At 49.7% G+C, this 24,708-nt stretch overlaps 4 protein-coding genes across 14 annotated transcripts in view; 3 read left to right on the top strand and 1 right to left on the bottom strand.

Moving 5' to 3' along the window:
- Nucleotides 1-920: 920 nt before the first annotated feature.
- On the top strand, nt 921-9,325 carry ppm1f (protein phosphatase, Mg2+/Mn2+ dependent, 1F). Of its 4 annotated transcripts, none has more exons than XM_040195239.2 (8): nt 921-1,051; nt 2,825-3,036; nt 4,571-4,701; nt 4,981-5,183; nt 5,281-5,469; nt 6,249-6,392; nt 7,179-7,272; nt 8,135-9,325. In XM_040195239.2, the coding sequence occupies exons 2-8, from the start codon at nt 2,873-2,875 to the stop codon at nt 8,488-8,490; spliced, it is 1,281 nt and encodes a 426-aa protein (XP_040051173.2). In that variant the 5' UTR covers nt 921-1,051; nt 2,825-2,872; the 3' UTR covers nt 8,491-9,325. The 4 variants fall into 4 exon arrangements, with proteins under 4 accessions (XP_040051173.2, XP_077943568.1, XP_077943569.1 ...); XM_078087442.1 differs by having other exon boundaries at nt 935-1,051; nt 2,738-3,036; XM_078087443.1 differs by having other exon boundaries at nt 959-1,328; nt 2,738-3,036.
- A 1,324-nt stretch (nt 9,326-10,649) lies between these two features.
- On the top strand, nt 10,650-14,725 carry LOC120830533 (phosphatidylinositol 4-phosphate 5-kinase-like protein 1). The gene is made up of 10 exons (XM_040195240.2): nt 10,650-10,795; nt 11,678-11,860; nt 11,940-11,984; nt 12,141-12,295; nt 12,958-13,082; nt 13,165-13,199; nt 13,278-13,333; nt 13,402-13,514; nt 13,593-13,755; nt 14,146-14,725. The coding sequence occupies exons 2-10, from the start codon at nt 11,678-11,680 to the stop codon at nt 14,501-14,503; spliced, it is 1,233 nt and encodes a 410-aa protein (XP_040051174.2). The 5' UTR covers nt 10,650-10,795; the 3' UTR covers nt 14,504-14,725.
- A 537-nt stretch (nt 14,726-15,262) lies between these two features.
- Nucleotides 15,263-17,117, top strand: paxx (PAXX non-homologous end joining factor). 7 transcript variants are annotated; one of them, XM_078087449.1, is made up of 7 exons: nt 15,263-15,453; nt 15,721-15,781; nt 15,846-15,895; nt 15,982-16,160; nt 16,301-16,351; nt 16,486-16,576; nt 16,826-17,117. In XM_078087449.1, the coding sequence occupies exons 1-7, from the start codon at nt 15,353-15,355 to the stop codon at nt 16,890-16,892; spliced, it is 600 nt and encodes a 199-aa protein (XP_077943575.1). In that variant the 5' UTR covers nt 15,263-15,352; the 3' UTR covers nt 16,893-17,117. The 7 variants fall into 7 exon arrangements, with proteins under 7 accessions (XP_077943575.1, XP_040051504.2, XP_040051502.2 ...); XM_040195570.2 differs by having other exon boundaries at nt 15,265-15,453; nt 16,486-16,677; XM_040195568.2 differs by having other exon boundaries at nt 15,293-15,453; nt 15,982-16,202; nt 16,486-16,677.
- A 409-nt stretch (nt 17,118-17,526) lies between these two features.
- The window catches only part of abca2 (ATP-binding cassette, sub-family A (ABC1), member 2), a 49,314-nt gene continuing 42,132 nt past the window's right edge, over nt 17,527-24,708 (bottom strand). For both annotated transcript variants that reach the window (XM_078087439.1, XM_078087440.1), the window contains 13 exons: nt 23,887-24,034; nt 23,613-23,736; nt 22,366-22,498; nt 21,995-22,115; nt 21,670-21,848; nt 21,332-21,473; nt 21,002-21,136; nt 20,776-20,879; nt 20,608-20,700; nt 20,152-20,254; nt 19,707-19,844; nt 19,417-19,626; nt 17,527-18,500 (listed from right to left, as the gene is read on the bottom strand). In XM_078087439.1, coding sequence (XP_077943565.1) covers nt 18,465-18,500; nt 19,417-19,626; nt 19,707-19,844; nt 20,152-20,254; nt 20,608-20,700; nt 20,776-20,879; nt 21,002-21,136; nt 21,332-21,473; nt 21,670-21,848; nt 21,995-22,115; nt 22,366-22,498; nt 23,613-23,736; nt 23,887-24,034 — 1,666 coding nt within the window. In that variant the 3' untranslated portion in view covers nt 17,527-18,464. The remainder of the gene's footprint in view (nt 18,501-19,416; nt 19,627-19,706; nt 19,845-20,151; nt 20,255-20,607; nt 20,701-20,775; nt 20,880-21,001; nt 21,137-21,331; nt 21,474-21,669; nt 21,849-21,994; nt 22,116-22,365; nt 22,499-23,612; nt 23,737-23,886; nt 24,035-24,708) is intronic.

Here is a 24,708-nt window from a genome sequence, read left to right as displayed (position 1 = left end):
AGAGGAACAGACCACACTCCCCCCTGAAGTCCGCAGAAAGGCAACTACATTGATTAGAGAAGAAACAAGCTGCTTTTCTGTCGCAGCTGGTCTCCGTTGAAATGCTTTAAAATGTCTTTTCCAGCATAGATGGCGCTCTCTCGCTCCTCCCACAGTGTATAGCTAGAGAGACGCTCCATTGAAGACTCATGCTAATGAATCTCCACTGCATTTTTTTACCACAACTGAATCCCACAGTCACAAAGGCATTCAGTGTCTGAGCTCTCTGGGTGGTGCCAGGCTGCTGACAACCACAACCAGAGGCTGCCTGATTCTGCATTCCAACCAGTCTGGGTTCTGATACCATAGAAGATGAATTGGGGATGGTGCCCAACATGTGTGGCACGCGCCTAAAACCAGCCTCAGCTCTTCATGCAGGCTGACTGGTGTTGATTCCAGGCTGTCCTATCCTACAAACACCGCCTACACCATGAAAGGTTCTGGTTTGAAATCATTTTATTAGTTTTGTCACGGTCCATTTTCACATTGGTATTATTTTGTCAACATTAGAGCTCTAACAATGTTAGTAAAATAGTCAATCCATCTGCAAACATTTTCATTGTTATTATTGGATTGTTTGTGAAAAAATGCCAAATGTTAAATTGTTCCAGATTCCAGAGTGTGACTGTTTGAATATTTTCTTTAAATCGGTATTTGGGGGGTTTAATCTCTGGAAAATGATTCAGTAGTTTTCCATTTTCTGAAAGTTTTAATCAAACAATGGAGCTTAATTCATGATTAAAACAAGTTAAACCCTATCAAAGCTCTTATTCTGTAGTTTCAAGCATACATTGCGGCTGGTGAGTTTTGGTAGAGGTACAGCTGTAGTATTTATCCTGTAATCTTGCCGCTTGTAAATAGTGGTGTGGCCCTTTAACTCTCCAGTGGAGGGGGCGGGGCTTGTGTCACGGTACAGGAAGATGCTCACAGCCGCCGCCGCCGCTGCTGGTGTAACGTTAGCAACGTAACTTACTACCATTACGTGGTTACTGCCCCACGTCTTCACGCGCAGGTTCGTGTGTCTTTATCACCGTTTCTCTGTTTACGTCTCGTGTGTCTAACGTTAGCTCCAGGACGCGTTCTCTAGAGGGCCGTTTTCATCGGTCGACGTTACCTAATTGAGCGGAACGAAGCCGCTTTTGCGGCGCCGAGTTCACACGTGCCATGTAACGTAAACGCCTCAGCCACGAGGACCCCTGCAAATGACTAACACAGCAGAACGCACCGCAGCGAAGGCTGTGGGTATCTGGCTACGCACGTAACGTTAGCTAACGAAAGCTCCGTCTGAGGTAATAATGTGTCACCACTGTGCAGTTTGTTGTGACTAACAACGCGACTTACTATCATGATTTGGGAAGTCGGAGATGATTGAAACAAGTAAATACCGTTATCTTCAGCTCATTCAAGTACACTCGCTACAGAAAGTGTAGACTACAGAGAGGGTAGGCTACAGAGAGTAGACTGCAGGGAGTGTAGTCTACAGCGAGCGTAGTCTACAGGGAGCGTAGTCTACAGGGAGCGTAGACTGCAGAGAGCGTAGTCTACAGAGAGCGTAGCCTGCAGAGAGCGTAGTCTACAGAGAGTGTAGCCTGCAGAGTGTAGGCTGCAGAGTGTAGCCTACAGGGAGCGTAGGCTGCAGAGTGTAGTCTACAGAGTGTAGGCTGCAGAGAGCGTAGTTTACAGGGAGCGTAGTCTACAGGGAGCGTAGTCTACAAAGAGCGTAGGCTGCAGAGAGTGTAGTCTACAGAGTGTAGGCTGCAGAGAGTGTAGGCTGCAGAGAGCGTAGGCTGCAGGGAGCGTAGGCTGCAGGGAGCGTAGGCTGCAGGGAGCGTAGGCTGCAGGGAGCGTAGGCTGCAGGGAGCGTAGGCTGCAGGGAGCGTAGACTACAGAGTGTAGGCTGCAGAGAGTGTAGTCTACAGGGAGCGTAGTCTACAAAGAGCGTAGTCTACAAAGAGCGCAGGCTGCAGGGAGTGTAGGCTGCAGAGAGTGTATGCTACAAAGAACTGGTTCAGTTTCAAGGAAGAAACTAGGAATACGTATCAGAATAAGAAATACTTTATTTATACCGCGGTTAAATTAGGTTACATTACATTCTTCCCATTCTACATTAGTTTGACGTAAAAGGGAATATAGAATATGAATCAACATTATAACGACAGAATAATACATATGTTAAAAGTATAAGAAATGTGTAGACTATGTACAGAAGAACAGTGCAAATAGCGTGTCTAGGTCTATGATTAATGTTAGATGTGTAGAAATGCAAAAAAGTCATTGGATTTTTGGTGAAATGCCTGAAATAAGGTCTGATCAACCCAGTTGTGAAGATAATCGTGTTGAACTAAACGTGAAAATGATAAAATTGTGATTGGTGTGGAATTTATTTTCTTCGTAATAATCCAAATATCGTCAGGAATAGAGCATCACTGAACCAGTCCAACTCGATCTAACTATGTCTGGTTCCGAAGGGTACAAAATGTATATGGAAAAATGTTTTCTGTGGAGATATTACAACATTTAGTTGGACGTGTTTTTATTCTTCAATTTTTGTGTTCCTGGGAAAACAAGTAATATTTCCTGGCAATGCCTTTTGAGTTGAAGACATCTGATGACACCAAATCCAGCATTTTTACTTGTGTTACAAAACAAGAGTTCCATATTTGTACATTGACATCCTTGAATACTTGATATCCTCTAGAATGCCTGATATATTTGACAACACATCAGTGATGTGTTTACCGCTTAAATCGTGCTACTTGAAGCCTACGTCGTCTGCCTTTTGAAGCCCTGACCCCCGTTCACCTGAGTGCTCACGGCAGCCACAGTCGGCAGCATGGAGGAGGAGGCCCGCTCCTTCCTGGGGAGGTTTGCCGAGGAGTTCCCAGCCGCTCTGAAGGAAGGCGCTCCGCTACCTGTGAGCCCTCTGAGCCGCAGAGTCACCCTGGAGGAGCTGCATGGGGAGAGCCTGGAGCTGGGGCGAAGGCTGCTGGCTGCCAGGTACGACTGGGGGGGGGGAAGCATACGCACCTTTTGCATGTTCTTATTTGGCACCCCAATATTTCTATCATGGCAAAGCGTAGAATGTCTCCACGGTGAAAACTATGGAATGCCGTTTTAGTCAAAATTAAATAAATGAATAAATACGTGAAATATGCATTTGAAATACGTCATGAAATAAATAAATGAGGCAATAAATACATAAATATTAAATACATTTAATTATTTTATGGTACTTTTATTTCATAATGCCACTTTTCATTTCATGGTACTTTTATTTCATAATGCCACTTCATTTCATGGTACTTTTATTTCATAATGCCACTTTTCATTTCATGGTACTTTTATTTCATAATGCCACTTTTCATTTCCAGGGTCTTTTATTTCATAATGCCACTTTTCATTTCCAGGGTCTTTTATTTCATAATGCCACTTTTCATTTCCAGAGACTTATTTCATAAGTTTCATAAGTACTGGTGTTATTTGCACTATCCATGTGTGTGTGTGTGTGTGTGTGTGTGTGTGTGTGTGTGTGTGTGTGTGTGTGTGTGTGTGTGTGTGTGTGTGTGTGTGGCTGCATTCCTCAGATTCCTGACAGCTCTGTTCTTGCCCTCATTCACTATTTATGCTTGTCTCTGCGGTTTGACTTCACGCTGCTCTAAACTGTAAACATGAGAGCAGAAAGTACCAAACAACATAGCTGTAACGTAAGAGTAGCACTAATGTTACTCGTTGGAGTTACGCGTGGTAAATGTTTGTAAATGGAATTCAGACAGCACAGGACACGTACCACGGTGTCATGGTATCTGGGGAAAGCCAGTGGTGAAGGTGTTTTTGTTCAGTCAAGGAGTTTGGTCACACAATCGTGGAAAATCCGTGTCATCCTGTTTGCTCTGCCGGAGGTCAGTAGTCCGCGAGGGTCGACGGTGGCGCATGGAGTAGAGACGGTGGCCGGGAACCGCAAGGTTCGAGCCCCGGCTGCTCCATGTGTCCCCGAGCAAGACACCTGACCCCTAATTGCTCCCCGGGCAAGAATGTAACAGGCCACAGGTTCAAAATGCAATGGAAGTGGCTTTGAATAAAAGCGTCAGCTAAATGACCTGTAATGTGATGTAGTCTCCCCTGAACGATGAGCCTTCGATGAGCTACGAGCAAACCTCCACACTAAGCCGAACGTAGAACAAGTTTGAAAGAAACCGTGAGGCCCCAGTCTCTCTCTCTCTCTCGAGCCACTGGCTTGTTTGTGCGCTCTCTTCTTCTCAGGAAGTCCTCACATCCGCTCTGCAGAGACCCCATTGTTCTCCCCACTTCCTGTTTCCTCTGCTCGGGGCTTTTCCAAAACAGAAAAGTCATTCTGTGAGGCTCAAGGAGGGAAAGATGATTTGATGAGAGTTAACCTCTCAGCCAATGCTGATTATTGGGGTCCAGTTGTACCATTTGTGTTTGTTTCTCTACTGGGGGGTCAGCACAGCTCTGGCTCTACAAAGTTCAGATCTTGGCAAAGTACACGACATGCATTCTTGTTCTTGTTCAGGGGGGCTCCTGCAGGCCTCAGTGCGCTCCTGTGCCAGGCAGCGCTGTCCCAGCTGCTGCAGAACGACCTCTCACCTTTCCACTGCGCCCGGGAACCTGGGCCCAACCAGGAGGAGGAGCAGGAAGTCGTGTGTAAGTGCACTTAAAGTTCACTGCAGTGTGTGATGCTCTGTGGTATCGTGCTGGAGTCTCTAGTCTCAGCTTAATGGTAAAAGGGAGTGTGAAGGGGTTCAAACTCAGTCCTGAGCAGCACATTACGATGGCGTAGTCACAGGTAGAGGTGGTGCATTACAAGTCTGTTATCAACAGCTGCTGTCCTCCCGTTTGTTCCGTGTCCTCTGCACGTAGAGGAAGCACAACGTGGTAGAAACACGTGTTCATGTCCACCCCTCTGTCTTTGAACCCTGCCAGTGCTGGAGTCCGAGGCCGTGCAGCGCGTCTTCCTCAACCAGCTGATAGAAGTGACGCTGGGCTGGTCTCAGGACTTCCCCAAGCATCCGCCGCCGCCCTCCCAGTTCCTCCACTGCTCCGTTCACAGCATCAAGAACACGAGGAGGAAAATGGAGGACAAACATTTGGCCCTGGCTGAGTTCAACCAGCTGCTTGGAGTCCAGGTGAAACAGCTTCACTGCTGCTCCTCGCTGGTGTTCTTCTCAAAGCAGCTTCAGGATCAACAACAGCCTTTCTTTTCCTCTGTCCGCCATGGTCCAGAGCCAAGACCAGTGTGCTTACTACGCTGTGTTCGATGGCCACGGGGGCGTGGACGCTGCCACGTACGCCGCCACTCACCTCCACGTCGCTCTGAGCAAACAGGAGTCACTGCAGAGTGACGCAAGCTCCGCCCTCAAGATGGCCTTCAAGCACACGGACGACATGTTCAGGGGCAAAGCCAAGAGAGAGGTACACACACACACCATCACACACGCACACACCATCACACACACCATCACACACACACACACCATCACACACACACACACACCATCACACACACACACACACACACACCAACACACACCATCACACACCATCACACACACACACACACACACACCATCACACACACACACACACACACACACACACACACACACCAACACACACCATCACACACCATCACACACACACCATCACACACCATCACACACACACACACACACACCATCACACACACACACACACACCATCACACACACACACACACACACACACACACCATCACACACACACACACACACACACACACACACACACACACCATCACACACACACACACACACACACACACCATCACACACACACACACACACACACACACCATCACACACACACCATCACACACACACACACCATCACACACACACACACACACACACACACCATCACACACACACACACACCATCACACACACACACACACCATCACACACACACACACACACCATCACACACACACACACACCATCACACACACACACACACCATCACACACACACACACACACACACCATCAGAGTCATTCAGCTTTGCTCATCGGTGCCACAATCAACATCGCATGGATCTCAGATGATGAATTCTACGATGAATGACAGACAGCTGAGATTTGAAGTACAGATGACATTAGAGACCCGTAAACACTGCACGCTGTCTGGGCTTCTGATCCATGGCGTGTGTTGCAGCGTCTGCGGAGCGGCACTACGGGAGTGGTGGTGCTGATCCAGAGACAGCAGCTGTCGGTGGCCTGGCTGGGAGACTCTCAGGCAATGCTGGTCAGAGGGGGACAAGCTGTGACCCTCATGGACCCCCATAAACCAGATAGAGAGGTAAGGATGTCTCTCACACACACACACACATGCAAGTTCCTTGGCCAAAGTCTGACTTTCAGATTTAGTTTATTTTATAACTATAATTTACAACACGCACAACTCAACCATTTGTTCATCATGAACATTGACTATTAAATACTGCACACGTAGATAACACGTTAATCAGACATCTGGGGGGAGGAGCTCAAACCACAACAAAAGGGCACCTGTCGCCAAAACGATTCATGTATTTAAAACGAATAAGAACGCAGGATATTTTCAACTTGTATATTTTTTTTGTTAACTCAGTCTGACTATTATTCTAAGGTACGAGAGGCTGCACGGGGGGAAACTCTCACGAGAACTCAAATACATGTCACGTATCAAAACACATTTGGGGGGAAGTCATTTTTATTCTTAAATATTGATGAATGAAGAAACAATTGGGCTCCAGCAGAAGGGTCACTTTTCTCATCCGGGGCCAAAGGTCAGCAGCAGCATGTGTGCACGTGCCTGACATTGATAATAAAGACGCTCACGTTCCTCATGGTTTAATGGTCGGCTGCAGTCTGTGTGTCGCTGTGGCATCACTGTCCGTCTGTGACCAGCCCACTGGACAGACGTCCACACCTGAGACAACGGGCCGGCTTGGAGGGAAGGACATGTCCCCCCCCCCATGCGTTTAGTAAAAAGCTGAGTCGGCATCCTCTGCAGCTCAGTAACCACGGCGCTGATTGGTGCCTAGAGGAAGACGCTTTACTCAAACCCGGGCAGTCAATGAGACCACCTTTGTCCCCCTCCCAGGATGAGAAGCAGAGGGTTGAGGACCTCGGGGGCTGCATCACCTTCATGGGCTGCTGGCGTGTTAATGGCACCTACGCCGTCTCCAGGGCGATCGGTAAGTCCACGTCTGGGGACATTTTGGATTGCACTAGTTTAATTGTGTCCTTGAGGTTTAAAAGGCTCCCGGATGCCTGAGTGAGGGACAAGCAGAGACCACCCGGGGGGGAGGAGTTCCCTCTGCGAGTCCTCTGGGGCGGGACATCCACCACGGCGCCTCGTGGTGGGCTTCGTTTGGCTGTACGCTGCTCATCACACCACAAATGATCAGTTCCCACACATTTCTCATTTGTTTACTACTTTGTGGATTCAGCCCTCAAAAGTATCAGAGACTCGCTTATGATTAAGTATTTTAGTAACTAGGATATAGGAAAAATCATAAGAATCCAGTAATGATCAACACAAGTACAGACAGAAGTCAAATGACTACGATTCAGCTGGAAAGGGACAAGAGGAGCTAGAAGATCTGACAGTTTCTGGGGGAGAGCAGGAGCTTTTATCCATCTCTGAAGGTTCGAGGAAGAGGGAGACCCTCACACCCCCTCCCCCCCATTAAGGGAGATTAGTGGTAAACCGGAGGCGTTTGGGAACATCAGCGACCTCCTCTTAATGGGACCTAATCGTATTTGACAGACAGACAAGAACAGGACACGGTCTGTCCAGATCCCATCTGGAAACCTGGACACCTTCGTGGACTCGGTCGGCTCACGAGTTTCCCAAGAAGCAGAGTCCTGCTCCCTCCTGTGGACGTTTAGGGAAACTGCAGGAGGAAGCGTTTCATTTCACTGAGACCGTGTTACATTTATGAATTCTGCTTTTCAGCCTTTTGCACATTTGCACTGTGATTTACAAACAACAGCCCGGCCTACACGACGCGACACGATGTGATGCTGTGTTTAACATCCTCGTGCCTCTTCCAGGGGACTTTGACCAGAAGCCCTACGTGTCTGGAGATGCTGACTGCGTCACGACGCAGCTGTTAGGGGACGAGGACTACGTGCTGCTGGCATGCGACGGCTTCTTTGACGCAGTCGAACCTTCAGAAGTCCCACATCTGGTCCGGGAGGCACTCCGTCGGCCCGCTGACCCCGAGGACGTCGGAGACGCTCCGCTGGAGCAGTCGGAGGACGCGGCCGGACTGCGAGTCGCTCAGCAGTTGGTGTGTCACGCTAAAGAGGCGGGATCCAGTGATAACATCACCGTGATGCTGGTGTTCCTGCGCCCACTCAAGCAACTTGTGGGCCAGAACTCCACCACAGGAGCAACGCAACAGTGAGGGAGGAGCACTGCTGCTCCTCTGTGCTAAGCTACTGCTGACTCCCAATGCTAACAAAACATGCAAACACAGCGTCTACTCTTACTCGTCATTTTGGTGGAAAACTGTTACTTCAACTGTATCTTCTGAGCGGTTTGACAGATGATACAGGGACAAATCTCGCCGCGCTGCCGGGGCAGAGGTGAGTTTGTTTGTGACCGTTTGTTTAGGATATGCACTATCCGAGCATCATGTCAACCTGTGAAATATGATTTGTTGTGAATATGAAACCGCTTTCACATCAGCACCCGGTTGCCTTAAAGAGGCAAGTGGAAAGTGTTTTTCTGCCTGAACGCAATTTCAGCAAATGTTGGTTGGTTAGATCTCTGCCCTCCATAGTTACCGTTGCCACGCCGGTGGAGCTTTCTGCTCTCACAGTATTTCTATAAGAGACCTGGACGAGGCCTCATTCAGTCTCTAAGCTGCACACGCAAACCAGGTTGGACAAATGTTCCGTGTCCATCGGCCAATAGAGCGAGTGGAGACCAGTGTCCCCTTTACCCCCCCAGCCTCAGCCCGGCTCGCTTACAGAGACAAAAATAACCCTGCTTCACAACTTTGAATGGAATAAGAAACGACCGGCTCCTTTAATTGTGGCTGCATAACCCAATAAGCCAAACATAAGCTAAATCTTTGCCTTGAACCTCTGCTGTGTTAACACTCGAGGTCTGAAAACAGTTGTATTTAAATATGCTAATGAGCAACCTCAGCTCAGCGAAAGGTCACTATACACCCGTATGTTCTCTATGCATTATCTGTATTACATTTCAATAAAGAGTTTGATTGCACCCATTAATCAAGTGAGACTGGATTCATACTGACATTGATTTGCGTTTGTCATGTTGCTTAATATACTACATGAAACTACAACAGTATTTCTTACATGTGGTACCTTCTTGTTTTGTATTTCGTTGTCTTTTGGAGAACAGTTCATACAGATATTGTTGCTGTAATCGTTTGGTGGTGCCTGTTGCATCATATTCAGTATTAAATGATGACTTACAAACAATGACGGATAAATCCATCATCTGGAGGCGGATTGTTTGTTGGCACAGCGGACGGTCAAGTCTCCCCAAGATCACGACAAACGGGTGAAAACGCAAGAACTCAAATATAAACGTACATGTTACATATTAGACGCTTCCCTTTCTCACCTTCATTCCTGTGGTCCAGTTTGCATTTCCCATGTGTGGTGGTCGCACATCCCTCTGCTGGTGGGCAAGAAGGTACCACATGCATGTTTTCCAGAGGTTCTGTATGTATTTGGTCTTTAGTGGACTGCTCCTCTCCACCCATCCACACACGAATGGTGGATTGCCTGCAGACTGCTTCCTGAATTGACGTTTCCATGGCAACATTATTGTGGTTGATCCAATTCTTCACCACTATAAAAATACCTCCAGAGCCAGAGGGGGAAGAAGCGCAGGCCTCACTGGCCTCAGTTAAGGTCAGAGGTCATGACCCAACAATAAGAGCGAGGCGGGGCAAACATTGCGTCCACGGGAGAGTTCCAAGAGGCTTGTCTCACATTCACTAAGAAGCATCGTGATGATCCCCAAGAAGGCATTTCATAAACCCCATCATGTCACACATGGGGGGCGGAGTCCTGCTCTACCAGAACGCCCCAGCAGGTCACCTCTGAACGATGAAGGTGCTGGAGTCAAAGCTTGGACTTGGATCTGATGGGGATGCTGTGACATGACCTTTAATCCTCAAACCTTCCATGTGGCGGAATTAATAACAACCTGTAAAGAGGGGGGGGGGGCAAACTTCCCCCACAGCGATGTGAAGAGTCATGACCCGTCATCACAGACGCTTGATGTCAGTTGTCCCCCCAGAAACCAGCTGACCTCTACACGCAGGTCCAGGTAGGTTTGAACTGCTTTTCTCCCTCGATCATGATTTAAAGTGTATTTTGTATTAAATCAGTCTTTGTTCGCTGGGATCGAATCCAGCCCCCGCCCACCCCCCCGGGACCCTGTCTGAAGGACAAGCGGCTCTGAAGCTGGATGGATTGATCTCGTTTGAAAGATATGCCCCAGAATAAGAAGGAAGGGGCGAATGCGTTTTGACGGCATTTAGATGATGTGTTGTGATTATAAGGAACAGGCCCGTGCCACATGGGGCACACCCTGCAGAGCTGGCCAGACCTGCCTGGAATGCGGTCTCAGGTGGGGTGGGAGGGGACGCGTACGCTAGTCTCGTTTCAGACACACTGCATGAGAGGACAAACCGTGGGAGCCATTCGTCCAAGCGAGACCTCCAGGTAAGAGCTGCCTGATTGTGTCGCTTTGCATCGCCTAGAAACAAGACGCAGCTCGTCTCCCCTACGTGAGCTACAGAGGCTGTGTTCTCATGGTACTACTCCGCTTCCGTGTGCGTTTCTATAACCGCTGATCAATATGCCATGGAGCCGTGGGTAGTTATTGTTATTAACATTTAAGATATTCATAACAAGTGGACCTCTCTCTCATCGTCACAATGCTACGTGAACTTGCTATGGATGCTACATGATGATCCACAGTCCAGCCAGTAGTTGAAGGTCCGTTGGTCTCTGGGACGTTGGAGAAGGTCTGCGTCAGACGTCGCCTGGCACAAAGACACAGACCCCCCCCCGTGCTCCTCTCCTGGAATCCGGTGGGATGTTCAGGGTAGCGTTTGGCGCCCTCATGGGGCCTCACTGCTTCTACCATAGCGGCCTGCAAAAATGACCACAACGCCACATTGGGAATCCTCAACTGCCACGAGGGACAATCGAGAACTTCCCCCTTTTCCCCGGATTGGATGGTGCGCTGGATCACCACACGCCTCCAGCGAGAAGAAGAGAAGGAAGCGTGTGCGTCGCCGGCTGGGGTTCACTTCAGGACCACTGAGCAATGTGCTCCATTACAAGCGGTTTCCTGCATTCGCTGGGGCCCCTCGGCCCCTCGGCCCCCAAGCACCTGCTCCGAGTCTCTCTCGCTGCAGGTCCTGCTCTCAGGAGAGATAATCAGTGGTCATTACGTCCAGCTGTGCTCGCTCGTTACCTGCCGGCAGCGTTCCCTGGACCCCCCCCCCCTTCCCTCCGCCCCCTCCGCCCTGCAGCTGAGCTAACCACGCCCCCGCCACCACAGTGTGATAACTGGTTAAACTGGTCTCTGCCCGGTAGATGGCGCACGCTGCTGGTTCCCCCGCAGCTGCCAGCCGGCGACGCTGGTGGCATTTGAGACAGCGATGGAGGATGGTCGGCGTGTTTGAGGTCAACCAGGAGCACGAGTTCTACCATCTGACGTGCATGATGAAAGAAGGCATGCGTGCTGCCATCCAGGCCACTACGGAGACGTCCGGCCAGGTGAAGGCGACCAGTTGTACGATTAACGCAATACAATGTGCATATTAATTCCCTCGTAATCACTTCACCTTTTGCACAGGATACACCTGCAGCCGAGGAGTTCAAGGTGAAGCAAAGTCACGAGGCGAGTGCAGCTGACGACACGAGCTTTGTCTTTGTTCACATCCCATCCAATTGCGGTTATCTAGTTCTCACGCGTTCGCACGTTCATTTCGTTGTGAGGATTGCTGTGTCAAGCTGCTTAAAAGCCACGTGGTGACGTTGAGTCTTTGCCTTCTAGGGGTTTGAGATGCTGACATTCGCAGCATCGGCGTTTGCTAAAGTGAGGCGTTCAGTGGACGTCACCGGTGAGGAGTACGTGAGCTCCTTCTGCTCAGAGGACTGCTACCTGCAGTTTGTCAGTAACTCCAAGAGCAAGGCTGATTTCTTCATCACGTGAGCGCGACCTACACACAACACCTTCCATGAGTACTCCTCCCAACTCAAGGTTCATCTACACCCACGATGCCTTCACCCTAAAACTCCTTCCTCCAACACCAACGCTCGCTCCAAGCCGCTTACAGTGCGTTTCAGTCACTGCTCAGTCCGCCAGCACCTCCTTCTGCAATAGATTTTAATAATCTTTAAGGATATAAGCTTAGTACTGTGCATTTAAAAAAAACAAATATACTTTTTACAGATCAAATTAACAAGAAAAGCGTGCATTTTCCAAAAAGGGTTCAAGGCGATTCATCTCTTAAAAGCAGCTCCCGTCTTCGTGGATCATCACGCCCCGACGGGGCGCCGAAGGGCCCAAACCTCAGTGTATTTTAGATGATGTCACTCATTTATCTTTAAGGAGTGATTGGCCGACTGCTTCTTAGACCAGAGACGAGCGGAGAGTTCAACCTGTGTTCTGTTTGGTGCTCTTGCTCCAGCGGTGGCGTTCATGCCATCACACGCCGTGGAGCATTTGTGTTTCTTGTCTAGTGGCCATGTCGTTCTGTGGCTGTAACCAGTGAAGAAAGCAAACACGTGCTGTTGTCCTTGTAGGTTTAAAGGGGATTTACCACGTCGGTGTGCGTTCCCTGTTCTTCACTTTCCATTCTTGATTTTAGGAATGACAAGAGATTCTTCCTAAAGACCCAGAGCAAACGCGAGGTGAGGTTCCTCCTGTCCAACCTGCAGGCGTACATGGACCACCTGGAGAAATACCCCCACTCCCTGCTGGTGCGGTTTCTCGGTGAGAGCAGCCCGGTGGCCTTTGTCGTGTTCGGTGAGATGTGCACGGGCCGAACTTAACCAGGGTTCTTTTCACTCCCCAGGTGTCCACAGGATTGTTATTCCCAATCAAATGAAGGTAGTTCATCGATTTAATATAACAGACAATAGGTCAAAACATCACGCTTTACCCTCACAGTACCTGTCTGTCCTCCAGAAGTACTTCATTGTGATGCAGAGCGTGTTTTACCCTGACGACAGGATCGACATCAGGTACAGCGTCTGCCAGTGTCACGTTACTCTGCGTCTCTGATGAACTCAATGACCTCAACGCTCCACAGATACGACATCAAGGGCTGCGAGGTGGGGAGATGGACCGACCCCGACGAGGGCGGAAAACAGACCCTGAAAGTGCTGAAGGACAACAACTTCAAAGGACAGTCCATAGCATTAGGTGAGCTGCTCACTCTCCTCACTCTCTAAAGACACCCGACGCACACTAAGCGGAGGTCCTGCCCCCCCGTTGCTTTAGGTCAAGAAGAATCCTGGTTTGCCGGCCAAGTGAAAGCGGACGCTGCTTTCCTTCAGGGGATCCGCGTGCTGGACTACAGCCTCCTGCTGGCCCTTCAGCCGCTGCACGCCGATGAGCTGGAAGGGAAGCACTCTTTTGCAAACCTTGTTGTTCGCACCACAAAGTAGGTGTTCCGTGTCCCTTTGAGCAGCTGCAACCAGAGCGCTGGGCCTCTGCAAAGGAAAAGCCCCCTAATGCCCCGAAAGAGCGATAAACAGACCAGACCGCTCTCTGCGATCTGCCCCACAAACACGTGATTACCATGCAGGGGGGGGGACTGTGTGCAGCTTGGGTCCTTCCAAAAGCCTTTCAATCAAAGTCATTACCCGTGATGTCATAAACCGTGTTGTCTTTACCCGTGATGTCATAAACCGTGTTGTCTTTACCCGTGATGTCATAAACCGTGTTGTCTTTACCCCAGAGTGTGTTCCACGACACAGATGGACCCTGGGTTCAGTGATCTGTTTACCCCCCTCTGACTGTGTTCTGTGGATTCCTTTTGTCTTTCCCAAAGGTCTATGGACTTAGATGACACTCCCGCCGGTTCAGACCCCCCCAGCCCTCCGGCAGCGGCAGAGACCATGGCGGCATCAGAGGCGCCCCTCCAGGAGACACACGACTCCGAGCTGCAGGAATTCCTTGAGCACCACCGCAGGCTGCTGCCCGACTGCAAGAACGCAATCCACATGGTGGACGGGCCAGACCACCGCTACTTTGTGGGCATTATAGACATCTTCACTGTGTACGGCTGGAAGAAGAGACTGGAGCATGCGTGGAAATGTGTCCGCTACCCAGGCAGGGCCTTTTCCACCGTCCGGCCCGCCAAATATTCCCACAGATTCTGCCAGTGGATTCAGGACCACTGCCAGTGACACAGAGATGAAACCATCGGCACGCATGTGTCGCCGCCGCGCTTCGGGGGCTCCACCAGGACGCCATCACCGGCATCTGTGCACAGGGATGTCTGTGTAATAAAGAGAAAAGAATTGAAACCTTGCAGTGATATTGTCAGATTTTGGAGAGGAGCTCCCAGTGTTGATTTATACTTTGGTTTTGTACATTGGGAAATAAAACAACTTTAAATACCTTGAAAATGTGTTATTTTGTGTTTAGTGGCCATGTCGTTCTGTAGCTGTTCTGAGGAGATGTCACTGGGGGGGGGGGGCACAGTGTGGCTTGCTGGACGAGTCCTGACCTCCAGCAGACCTCCAAGCTGCAGAAAGAACCACTCTGACTCCCCAACGGCCGACGCAGTGCAGCAATGTGGCTGCTGCTCCTCAGCTGCTACCACAGCTTGGTCCTCCCCAAACAGAACGTCCATCCAAAATGAAGACTGCAGATAGAAATGTCAGAAGCTGACAGACAATCAACTAGAAGAGGCGGACAGTGTCCACCTCAGCAGCAGTTCCACGGTGTGCACAGGGTTGGTGCATCTGCCTCCTCTCATCGGTCTGCAGAGACCATGCACCTGATGAAGAGGAGCGCACTGCGATGAAGAGGTCAACGTGCCCGGTGGGCGGGACTAGAGTCTTTTTGGACGCTGAGCAGGAGGAGGGGGCTGACCTTTGACCTTTGAGGCGGTTGCGCAGCGCGCTCCCGCGCAGCAGGGGGCGGTGTGCTCCCCGAGCTGTGTGCGACTCTCCCTTTAACTGTGACCTGAGCGGAAAGGCGCACGCGACTTTTTGAGCCTCTTCGGCCGCCGTCGGCGCGTCGAAGTAAACATGGAAGCGTCCCGGACGGAGTACTGCACTGTGCGGGACCAGAGGGACCAGCCTGAGCTCCTTTGCTACTCGCGAGCAGAACACGGACTGTCCAACATCTGGTGAGAGGAAGCGCGTGTTACACGTGCGCGTCAAGGCGAATATTGTGCGCTGTTATGGATCGTCCAGATGTTGAAAGTGCTCATCAGTGAGGACATGGGTCATAGGTCATAGGTCCAGGGCTGGACACAATAATGTGAACAGAGGGATCATTCAATCCAAAGTGACGATCGTCACGTGTGTGTGTGTGTGTGTGTGTGTGTGTGTGTGTGTGTGTGTGTGTGTGTGTGCACGCGGACTGATCTCATCACCGTTTTGTGAATCTTGAGTTTGACAGATGCAGCCGACGTGTGGAGCACGGAGCACACGGAGGACACGCTCAACCAGTTTGTAAGTTTCTCCCCCCCCCCCCCACCCCCCATGGGGCTGCTTGTAACGACCCCTGTTTGTTTAGAGACAGAGGTTCGCCGTGGCGTCTACGGAGGACTTCATCGTGAAGCTGAGGTGAGGCCGCGATCCGTCGTCCTCTGGACCTCGAGGCCGTCCTCCCAGCCTCGTCCACGGCGTCACTTCTGTCCGTGTTCCCCCAGGGCGGCCTGCGGACGAGGACAGGCGTCCGTCGTGGCGCACGGCCCCAGTGCGGTGGTCCGGGTGCGCTCCGGGTCGGGTGAGCAGAGCGTGGCGCTGTGCAGGCTGGACGGCCCGCGGGCCGCGCGGGAGCTGAAGGAGCAGCTGTTCAGCATGGCCGCCCGCCTCACTCGGCCTGACCGTAAACGCTCCGCTCACACTCTGCATCACTCGCCACCCTGCTGTTGGTGTTTCATGGTTGAATCTGCTGCTGCACCTTCATGCAGCACAAATCATATCCATCAGCACTGTAGTGATCATCCATGTCGTTGTATCCTCTAGATGGATCCCCCTCTGCCAGTCCAGTCAAAGGTCACCGAGCGCCGCCTGCAGGTACGCGTTCAGGGCCGCATGCCAAAGGGCCAAGATATCCACCACATGAATCCAGATGTATTCCAATCTGCAGAGTGTGTGTGTGTGTTGATTTTTGTTCCATCACTTTATGGAGATCTCATTTGTTTCTGTAGAGTTTAAACCGCAGCAGCAGAACTGGACTCCATCAAAGGCGATGAAGAAACGACTTCCGGGTGCTTCGCTCATCAACCCCGGAGCTAAAAGGTCCAACGTGTCCAACGTGTCCAACGTGTCCAGAACAAATGTTCCATATCACATCACAAAAGCTCCTGCTTTAGTTGTCCATGTCCCCGACATCTCTGAAGGTGTCTTACGTCTTATCTTAGGACGCATTGCTTCATGCAGTACTGCTATTCTATAACCTCAATGAATGATTTTGTCTTTTTCCATACTTGCTAATGTAGCAATGATTTACTTTTTCCTGCTGAATCGTGTGTTCTGGTTTGTGTGCAGGAAGCTGCAGGCGACGGGCGTCGCCTTTGCCGAAGAGGATGAAGAGGACGAAGAGGATGAAGACTGATCCTCCGGACGACGTTCAAACGTGATGTTCTTTTAACCCGCAAACGAATATTATGACATTTTTATTCATTCATCCATTCGTGTGTCTACTCTTAACGCAAAGCATATCAATAGAAACTGGACAATGATAGTTAATGTTATTTAAATCTGTCAATAAATGAACTGCTGAGTTTTATATCGGGTTGAATTTAATGAAATCTGAGAAATAAAGCTGTGAAAATGTAAAGCTAGTGGTAGTGTATCTGTTGTAGAAGAAACAGACTGTCCATAACTCCGGTATTCTTCAGGAATGTGGGGACGTGTTGATGAAACACTCTCAGGGGTCAGATGTACAAACTTGTGTGTAAAAGCAGAAACGGTCACACAAACAGATACTGGTTGATTGGTCTGACGTCGGTGTCCAGATGCTGTTTTATCCAAATGACAATAGAACGATGCTTTGCGTCATGAATCCATATGAAATGTTGGATCTGTGATTATTGATTATTATTGATTAGTCTGTTTCAGGATGATCCTTCCAGCTCTATTTAATCACACAAGGATCTCCAAAGATATTGATGAGTTTTCATGTTTGTACTTTCATAATAAAAGTCAACTATTTCAGTTTAACTCGCACCAAAGAAAGAACAACAATCTTCTTTTATTACCTGTTTAATGATAATCGTTTCCAAGTAGGAAAACCTCCCACGGCCACAGTAACGATCACAAAATCAGAGTGTTATAAGTTGTGAAAGAAGAAGTGGACCAGTTTGGACAGGAATCAAGTGCTGCTAGCTGATGTTCCATAAAACACGTCCTCCGCGGTGTGTTGTGTCCAGGGTCCGCCTGTGATCAGGGTCACAGTGCAGGTGTTGATATCAGACTGTTGGACTGCTGATAAAATAATGGAAGTATTACTGATGGTTCACAGGGTCCATAACATAATGTGTTAAAAGCACAAACAGCAGCATTCAGTGTCAGAGGTGAGAGAAGGGAGGCACAACAACGCGCACATTCACAAAAGGCCAACAGCTCCACGCACGTCCCGCTACCCAGGATGCATTTCACTTATTGCAGAACAAACCAAGTCATTCTCTGTCCGCTTCAATATCCAAAATAAAACTTTCTTCTTGCCACAGAAAAATAGACTGTATTACACGACCAGTGGTCCTCCTCTTCCATGAGGCCCCCCGGGGGGCTCCGGGTGACCTGCGCTGGCAGGCGGTCTCTAACATGCCCCCCGTGAGTAAAGGTCGCCGAAGCGCCCGACTCGGCCATCTTTGAGATACATTCCCAAGAAAATACATAAGAAGGAAACATTCTGGGACGAAGGGTAAAATCCACATGCAGGCGCTGCTGCTGCTGCAGCGTCTCCTCCTGCAGGCTCCTCTCCTGCACCACCTGCCTCCACCCGGGGATAGAAACACACAGGCTGCCTACGGAACTACTGCTCCCAAGTGGTGCAGACAGTTTGGGTCCTCTTCAGGGTTTAACCAGCAGGCCTCGGGGCTCAGTCAGACGGGTTTGGGCTCCTCTCCTCCTCTCCTCCTCTCCTCTCCTCCTCTCCTCCTCTCCTCCTCTCTACAGGGCTCATTCAACAGAGAGTGTCTGTGTTGAAGGAGAGCTGCACCTGCAACGACACACAAGTCCACTTTACGTTTAATGCTTATGAGGAGAAACACTGTGTGTTACATCACACCGCCTTGCGTCGCCGTGGGGACCAAAGAGGAGCATCTCCTGTGATCCGACCAGCTGGAGTCAAAAGGAAGCATCCATCGTGTGTCATCTACACCTGACCCACCCAAAGCACTGCTGAGGGGGGCCGCGAATCCCTCAGGCCACATGTAGTAAAAAGCCTCGTCACAGCGTGTGATTCATCTGCACTCTGTCTGCCCACTGAGACACGTCCCCACAGGACAGACACGTCCCCACAGGACAAAGGCTTAGTGACAGAGTCCATCACAGAGTGGGTGGATGGCTCATGTGTACAGAATATATATATATACACATATATATGAGGATATATATTATATATTTATATATATAATATATATCTCTATATATCTCTCTATATATCTCTCATATATATATATATATATGAGATATATACATATATATGATATGATGCTAAATGAATAAATAAGTATCTTACTTATTTGTCACCATAAAAATGACGGACATTAAATATATAAATGTACTTGTGTGTTTCTGTGTATTCTTCTACACATTTCATATTATCATTTACTTATTTGATTAATCACACATTTAGTCATAGTTTTATGATTGTATATTTATTTATTTATATAGACTTTAGTTTAAAATCAACCGTCCAACATTGGAAAGTATGATTTTTAGTTTTTTCAGCCTGCAAAACAAATATTAAAATGAATTTAAACCACAAAAGATTGTGTTCTTAATGACTCGGCCATAAACACTTGAAACACTGGTCTGTAAACGTTAAATGTCAATGTGGACATTGAGGTACGCGGTACTTATGGCGCTGCCCTTCCTGCAGCGTGAGGAAGAAGAGCGCGTGAGCCGCTCACCCTTTCCTCCTCGAAGCTGATGAGGCCTTCGTCGTCGTCGCTCTCCAGCTCCTCCGGCGCCTCGGCCATCAGGGCGCCGAGCTCCGTGTTGGCCGGCCGGGACTTCAGCAGGTCCAGGATGCGCTGCAGGGGGGAACGTCCGCCCCCGGGGGGCGACACCGCCTGCTGCTCCAGGTTATCGCTCTGTTTCTTGGCAAAGTTGACAAACACCTGAGTAGAATAAAGGGGTTTATTTGATCCGGTGCTCCTCGTCCTGCACGGAGAAGATCCACAGTTAGGAGCTGACTCACATTGTCCAGAGTGGTCTGACTGACAGAGTACTCCTCGATGCCCAGCACCTCCACCACCTGCTCCATCTTACTGAAGACCTGAGCCAGGGAGATCCGCTCAGACTTCAGCTGGTACTGGATCTTGGTGTGGTGACGCTCCTGCAAACACCACAGGAGGCTCAAAGGCCGAGGAGACTCACCCGACCCCCCCCGCTCATCGCAGAGGGACGAAACAGAGCATGAGAGGGGCAATACCCATCAGGACAAACCCCAGCATTAAGGGACAGAGGCGTGTTTAGCGCGCGGGGCGGAGTCAACAAGGCGAGGGCGGAGCCAAACAACACAGCAGGACGACGTGTTAAATCCCACTCAGCCATACCTCTTCATACAAGGGCTCTAGTTACGTGATCATCATCAGAACAATGGACACTAATCTGAGCCATCATCAGAGAAAGCAGGAGTCTACCTTCAGCACGGCCTCGGGGAAGTTCCTGTTGAAGAACCGAACCACCTCCTTCACGTTGGAGCTGATCTTGGTCCTCACTGTGATCATGTAGCCATCCCCAAACCTGCAGCGTCGTCACAGCACGGCGAGGGCAGACGTTAGTTTAAAGGCGCCTTTCCACTGGCTGTGAACAAGGTGACTGAAGGTGCAGACAGAGCGAACAACGTGTGGCCTCATCCTGCAGTGATGTGATCCCGTCTCCACTTCGCTCCAACTCAAACAGGCTTTTAAGCAAATCACCCAAAAGTCAGACGGGTTCAGTAGCCTAATAAATAAAGTCCATCTACTGGAAAAGGTTCAATCCCCGAGACCGAGAATGTTATGAATGTCAGTGATGGACAGCTGTCCTCTGACCCGTAGTGTTAAAAGGAAGACTAGTACAGTTTATTGAACAGATGAAACATGTGTCCTCCCGACCTGTTCTTGAGATGCTGGATGCTGCCCAGGCATTTGAACCGGCCATTCACCATGATGCCCAGCCGGGTGCACAAGGCCTCGCACTCCTCCATGCTGCAAAAGACCGCAGGAGAATGCGTCATTGACCCCTACGGGGACCGAGGACAGAACAGCAGAGAGACGTCTCACCTGTGTGACGTCAGCACTACGGACCGGCCCGTCTTGATGATGTCCAGGATTAAATTCCAGAGGAATCGCCGCGCCTTTGGGTCCATGCCAGTGGTGGGCTCGTCCTGCAACAACCCCCCAAAAACACACAGTCAGATGCTAAAAAGCAGGTGGTGGGTTCAACGATTGCAGCTGGTGTGGAGCGTCACAGCGTGTCACTGGTCCTGTGCCCTGCAGGGGGTCCTACCAGGAAGATGAGTGAGGGGTATCCAATGAGAGCGATGGCAGTGGAAAGCTTGCGTTTGTTTCCTCCGCTGTAAGTCGCTGCAGGCTTGTCAGCATACTTGGACAACTCCAGCTTTTCCAACGCCCACTGCACCACCTGGAGGGGCCGAGGGACAACACCACCCGTCATGTTGACAGTGTGGGGGTCTGAACTAGTGACGCCTGTGGGAAACTCCTGATGACAAATACTCGACTAAATACAACTGATGTTGTATTTATTTGTAGGAAGCAGTGCGTGTGTGTGTGTGTGCGTGTGTGTGTGTGTGCGTGTGTGTGTGTGTGCAAGGCTCACCCTCCCCTGGTCTTTCCATGGAATGCCACGGAGACGCGTGTAAAGCTCCAGATGTTCTCTGGCCGTCAAGTCGTCAAACAGAGCATCAAACTGTGGACAGTAGCCGATGCTCTGCTGCACACGTAACAGGTCCTTCAGAATGCTGCACGCACACACACACACACACACACACACACACACACACACACACACACACACACACACACACACACACACAGGACAGGACGGTCACAATCCCTTTGACTTGGATGGTTCTGCTGTCCATGCGTCCGTCCTGCCTCGCTTGCTGACGGGTAAAGAAGAAGCCACGAAGGCGGACGTGTTTTGGCGGCGCTGACCTGTTTCCGTCGATGAAAGCCTCCCCCCCAGTGGTGGCCTCGTCTCCCGTTAGCATCTTGAAGGTGGTGGTCTTCCCCGCTCCATTGACTCCCAGGAGTCCGAAACACTCGCCAGGCCGGACGCCCAGACACAGGCGGTCCACTGCCAGGATGCGGCCCATCTTCCTTGATTTGTAAACCTGGAACCAGCAACGGAAACCAAGCGTGTGTCTTCATGGGAATCATCAGGTTCTAACTGGTTGGTGGAGCGTCTACTGGTGTGCACATTTCTTGGAGGCCCAACCGGGAATCTGCGTGTTATTTTTCTAACTATTATTAATTAAACCTTTGTCAGGTTCTCGATCTTCAGCATGTCGTCGTTGGCGTCTCCTCGCAGCACTCTTCGTCTCTCACAGGCCACGTCTACATCGTCATCGTCGATGGGCTGTGAGCTGACTGGCACCCTCCTGGACTCACACACACACACACACACACACACACACACACACACATATATAGAATATAAATTAGTTTCAATAGTGGATCGAAGGGTAAAAAATGACGATGATTATGGTCGTTACGGTGTGAAGTGTACTTTTACAAATGGAATTTGATCTCAACCAGAGAAGATGGAGAGGGATTGGTGATGGCGGCTCCACACACACACACACACACACACACACACGCACACACACCTCACAGACACACTTCACTCACGGGGGCTTCCTGAGGAAGTTGTACTGGCAGAGGATGGTGATGAGGAAGCCGACGAAGCCTTCAATCGTCATGGCAACGAGTCCTCGAGTCACAATGTCCCACTCGAACGGAGACTTCATCTTGTCAAACTGGCCTGAGAGCAGACATTCACACCCGTTACCCTCCGACTGGTTCCCGAACAGAGGTTTCTCTTTCAAAAGTTAAAAAACATTCATTTATTTTTATTTACAGTTTTTTTCGGTTGCTAAACGTCAGCGGGAACAACTGGAGTCACATGAAAAACTCTGACTCCATCTGCAGCACCAACAGTCACCTGAGCTCAACCGCTCAGGACACTTTGAACCACTTCAGTGACGCAATACAAAGTACGATTGTCTTCAAAGAAAAGAGTCACATTCTTTCACAGGACTTATTACAGTTTATAGAACATAACAATTCTTTAAGGTAAATGAAAATTAGCAGTTTGCTTCAATAGTCTGTAGTAATTTACAGAATTACAGTAATGAGAAAAAAAGGTAGAAACTAAAAGTACAGACTGATAATGAACAAATAACTGAGGGCTGATCCTGCCTCTCTAGCATCAGGACACAGGTTCTCATCACCATCACATCTAATGTTCTCTCTCCATCAACCTGGGGAAGAATATATATATATATATATATATATATATATATATATATGTGTGTGTGTGTGTGTGTTCACTAACAAGTCACCTGCTCAGCCTTTCAGCTGAATAGAATCATCCGTGTTTTAAAGGCACATTGCGTGTTGAATGTGTGGTTCAGTTCTGACAGCAGTGTGTTGCATTTGAACAAAGTGCAGTAAATCCACAGTGTTGTGCAGGTTGTGGAGACGTCATGTGATCAGTGTGTAGAGTTTTGAACACTGTGTTCAAGCAATGAAAAGCGATCTAGAGTTCGGTCCTCATGAACGGCTGCTGTGCAGACTGGAGTCAGAGTTTTGCACACGTGACTCCAGTTGTTCCCGCTGACGTTTAGCAACCGAAAAAAAACTGTAAGACTCAAAGCAAGAATGCAACGTTGTGCGTTTTAGTGCTGCTTGTTGTGTTTGTAACCTTCTGTCCAATCACAGTGGAGGAAAGTGGGACAACTAGTGAACTAACAAGACCTCGTTTCATTATGAGAATGTTGTCCCTCCATCGTGTCTTAAGCTGTTTGTATTGTTTTACTGTGCACACTTTACTTCAGAGACAGAAATCCTTGTCGGACCACTGCGTCCTGTAGTACCTATTTTGGCGTAGTACTCATTGATGTACTCGTTGTACGCCATCTCCATCAGGCCGTGGCCCAGGTTGTAGTTGGGGAAGATTAGGAAACAGGACTTCAGGTAACTGTTGACTATTTTCAGATCCTGCAGCAGATGGAAATAGTAAATAGTAAATAAACCAAAAGGACCTTGATGGACGCGGCTACAGAACGAGCGCTAGCAGGTTATTGCACAACGCTCCGGACCCGTTTAGTACTTAATGAATGTACGTTTGGCGAGTTGAGTCAAACTGACCTTATCGTGCTCAAAGAGCTGCAGGAGGAAGGTGGCAACGGTGGCCGTGATGCCGATGAACAGGTTGATGACTATGAGGAACACGTAGGCCGTACTGGGCACCTCAAACCAGAAGGAAGCTGGGTACATGATGGGAGTGATGGACCACCTGGAAGAAAGAGCAAGCAGCTGAGCAAAACCCCGCAGGACGTCCCAAGCTCTAACCGGGACCACCAGGAGGCGCTCTCGCTTTGACAGGAAGACTTCCATGTTTCAGCTTTTAGAACCTCAAAGCAGCTGCATGTTGTCAAATAAATATCTTATTATCAAGTACCAATAGGAGTACTTTGCACATATTTTCTACTCAAAAGATAAAGAGGAACTCATCGTGTACTACAACATGTTTGTCACGTGTCACGTTCTGTCACGGTCTTCCTGCTGCGGTTGTTGTCGTGTTTTGTTCCCCTTTTCATGAACTAGTATGAATACTAGAATGAAGGTTTTTGTTTCTTGTTGACTTGTTTTCTATGAAATTAGACTTTAGTACCAGAGGAGTCGCCCCCCCGGTGTCTGTGGCGCGTCTGTGGCGCGTCTGTGGCGCGTCTGTGGCGCGTCGGTGGCGTGTCGGTGGCGCGTCTGTGGCGTGTCTGTGGCGCGTCTGTGGCGCGTCGGTGGCGTGTCGGTGGCGCGTCTGTGGCGTGTCTGTGGCGTGTCTGTGGCGTGTCGGTGGCGTGTCGGTGGCGTGTCTGTGGCGCGTCGGTGGCGCGTCGGTGGCGCGTCGGTGGCGTGTCTGTGGCGTGTCGGTGGCGTGTCGGTGGCGCGTCGGTGGCGTGTCTGTGGCGT

Source organism: Gasterosteus aculeatus, chromosome 13 (assembly GCF_964276395.1).
Source record: "Gasterosteus aculeatus chromosome 13, fGasAcu3.hap1.1, whole genome shotgun sequence".
Classification (NCBI taxonomy): domain Eukaryota; kingdom Metazoa; phylum Chordata; class Actinopteri; order Perciformes; family Gasterosteidae; genus Gasterosteus; species Gasterosteus aculeatus.
The sequence above is the reverse complement of the archived record's forward strand: the minus strand, read 5'-3'. Positions and strand labels throughout refer to the sequence as shown.

Bases quoted from the DNA above. Each gene is read 5' to 3' on its own strand.
- ppm1f (XM_040195239.2), top strand. From the start codon at position 2,873: ATGGAGGAGGAGGCCCGCTCCTTCCTGGGGAGGTTTGCCGAGGAGTTC. The intron at 4,702-4,980 runs GTAAGTGCACTT...GAACCCTGCCAG, and splicing joins GGAGGAGCAGGAAGTCGTGT to TGCTGGAGTCCGAGGCCGTG. The intron at 5,184-5,280 runs GTGAAACAGCTT...GCCATGGTCCAG, and splicing joins ACCAGCTGCTTGGAGTCCAG to AGCCAAGACCAGTGTGCTTA.
- LOC120830533 (XM_040195240.2), top strand. From the start codon at position 11,678: ATGGCGCACGCTGCTGGTTCCCCCGCAGCTGCCAGCCGGCGACGCTGG. The intron at 11,985-12,140 runs GCGAGTGCAGCT...TTTGCCTTCTAG, and splicing joins AGGTGAAGCAAAGTCACGAG to GGGTTTGAGATGCTGACATT. The intron at 13,334-13,401 runs GTACAGCGTCTG...AACGCTCCACAG, and splicing joins GACGACAGGATCGACATCAG to ATACGACATCAAGGGCTGCG.
- paxx (XM_040195568.2), top strand. From the start codon at position 15,353: ATGGAAGCGTCCCGGACGGAGTACTGCACTGTGCGGGACCAGAGGGAC. The intron at 15,896-15,981 runs GTGAGGCCGCGA...GTGTTCCCCCAG, and splicing joins GACTTCATCGTGAAGCTGAG to GGCGGCCTGCGGACGAGGAC. The intron at 16,678-16,825 runs GTGTCTTACGTC...GTTTGTGTGCAG, and splicing joins TGTCCCCGACATCTCTGAAG to GAAGCTGCAGGCGACGGGCG.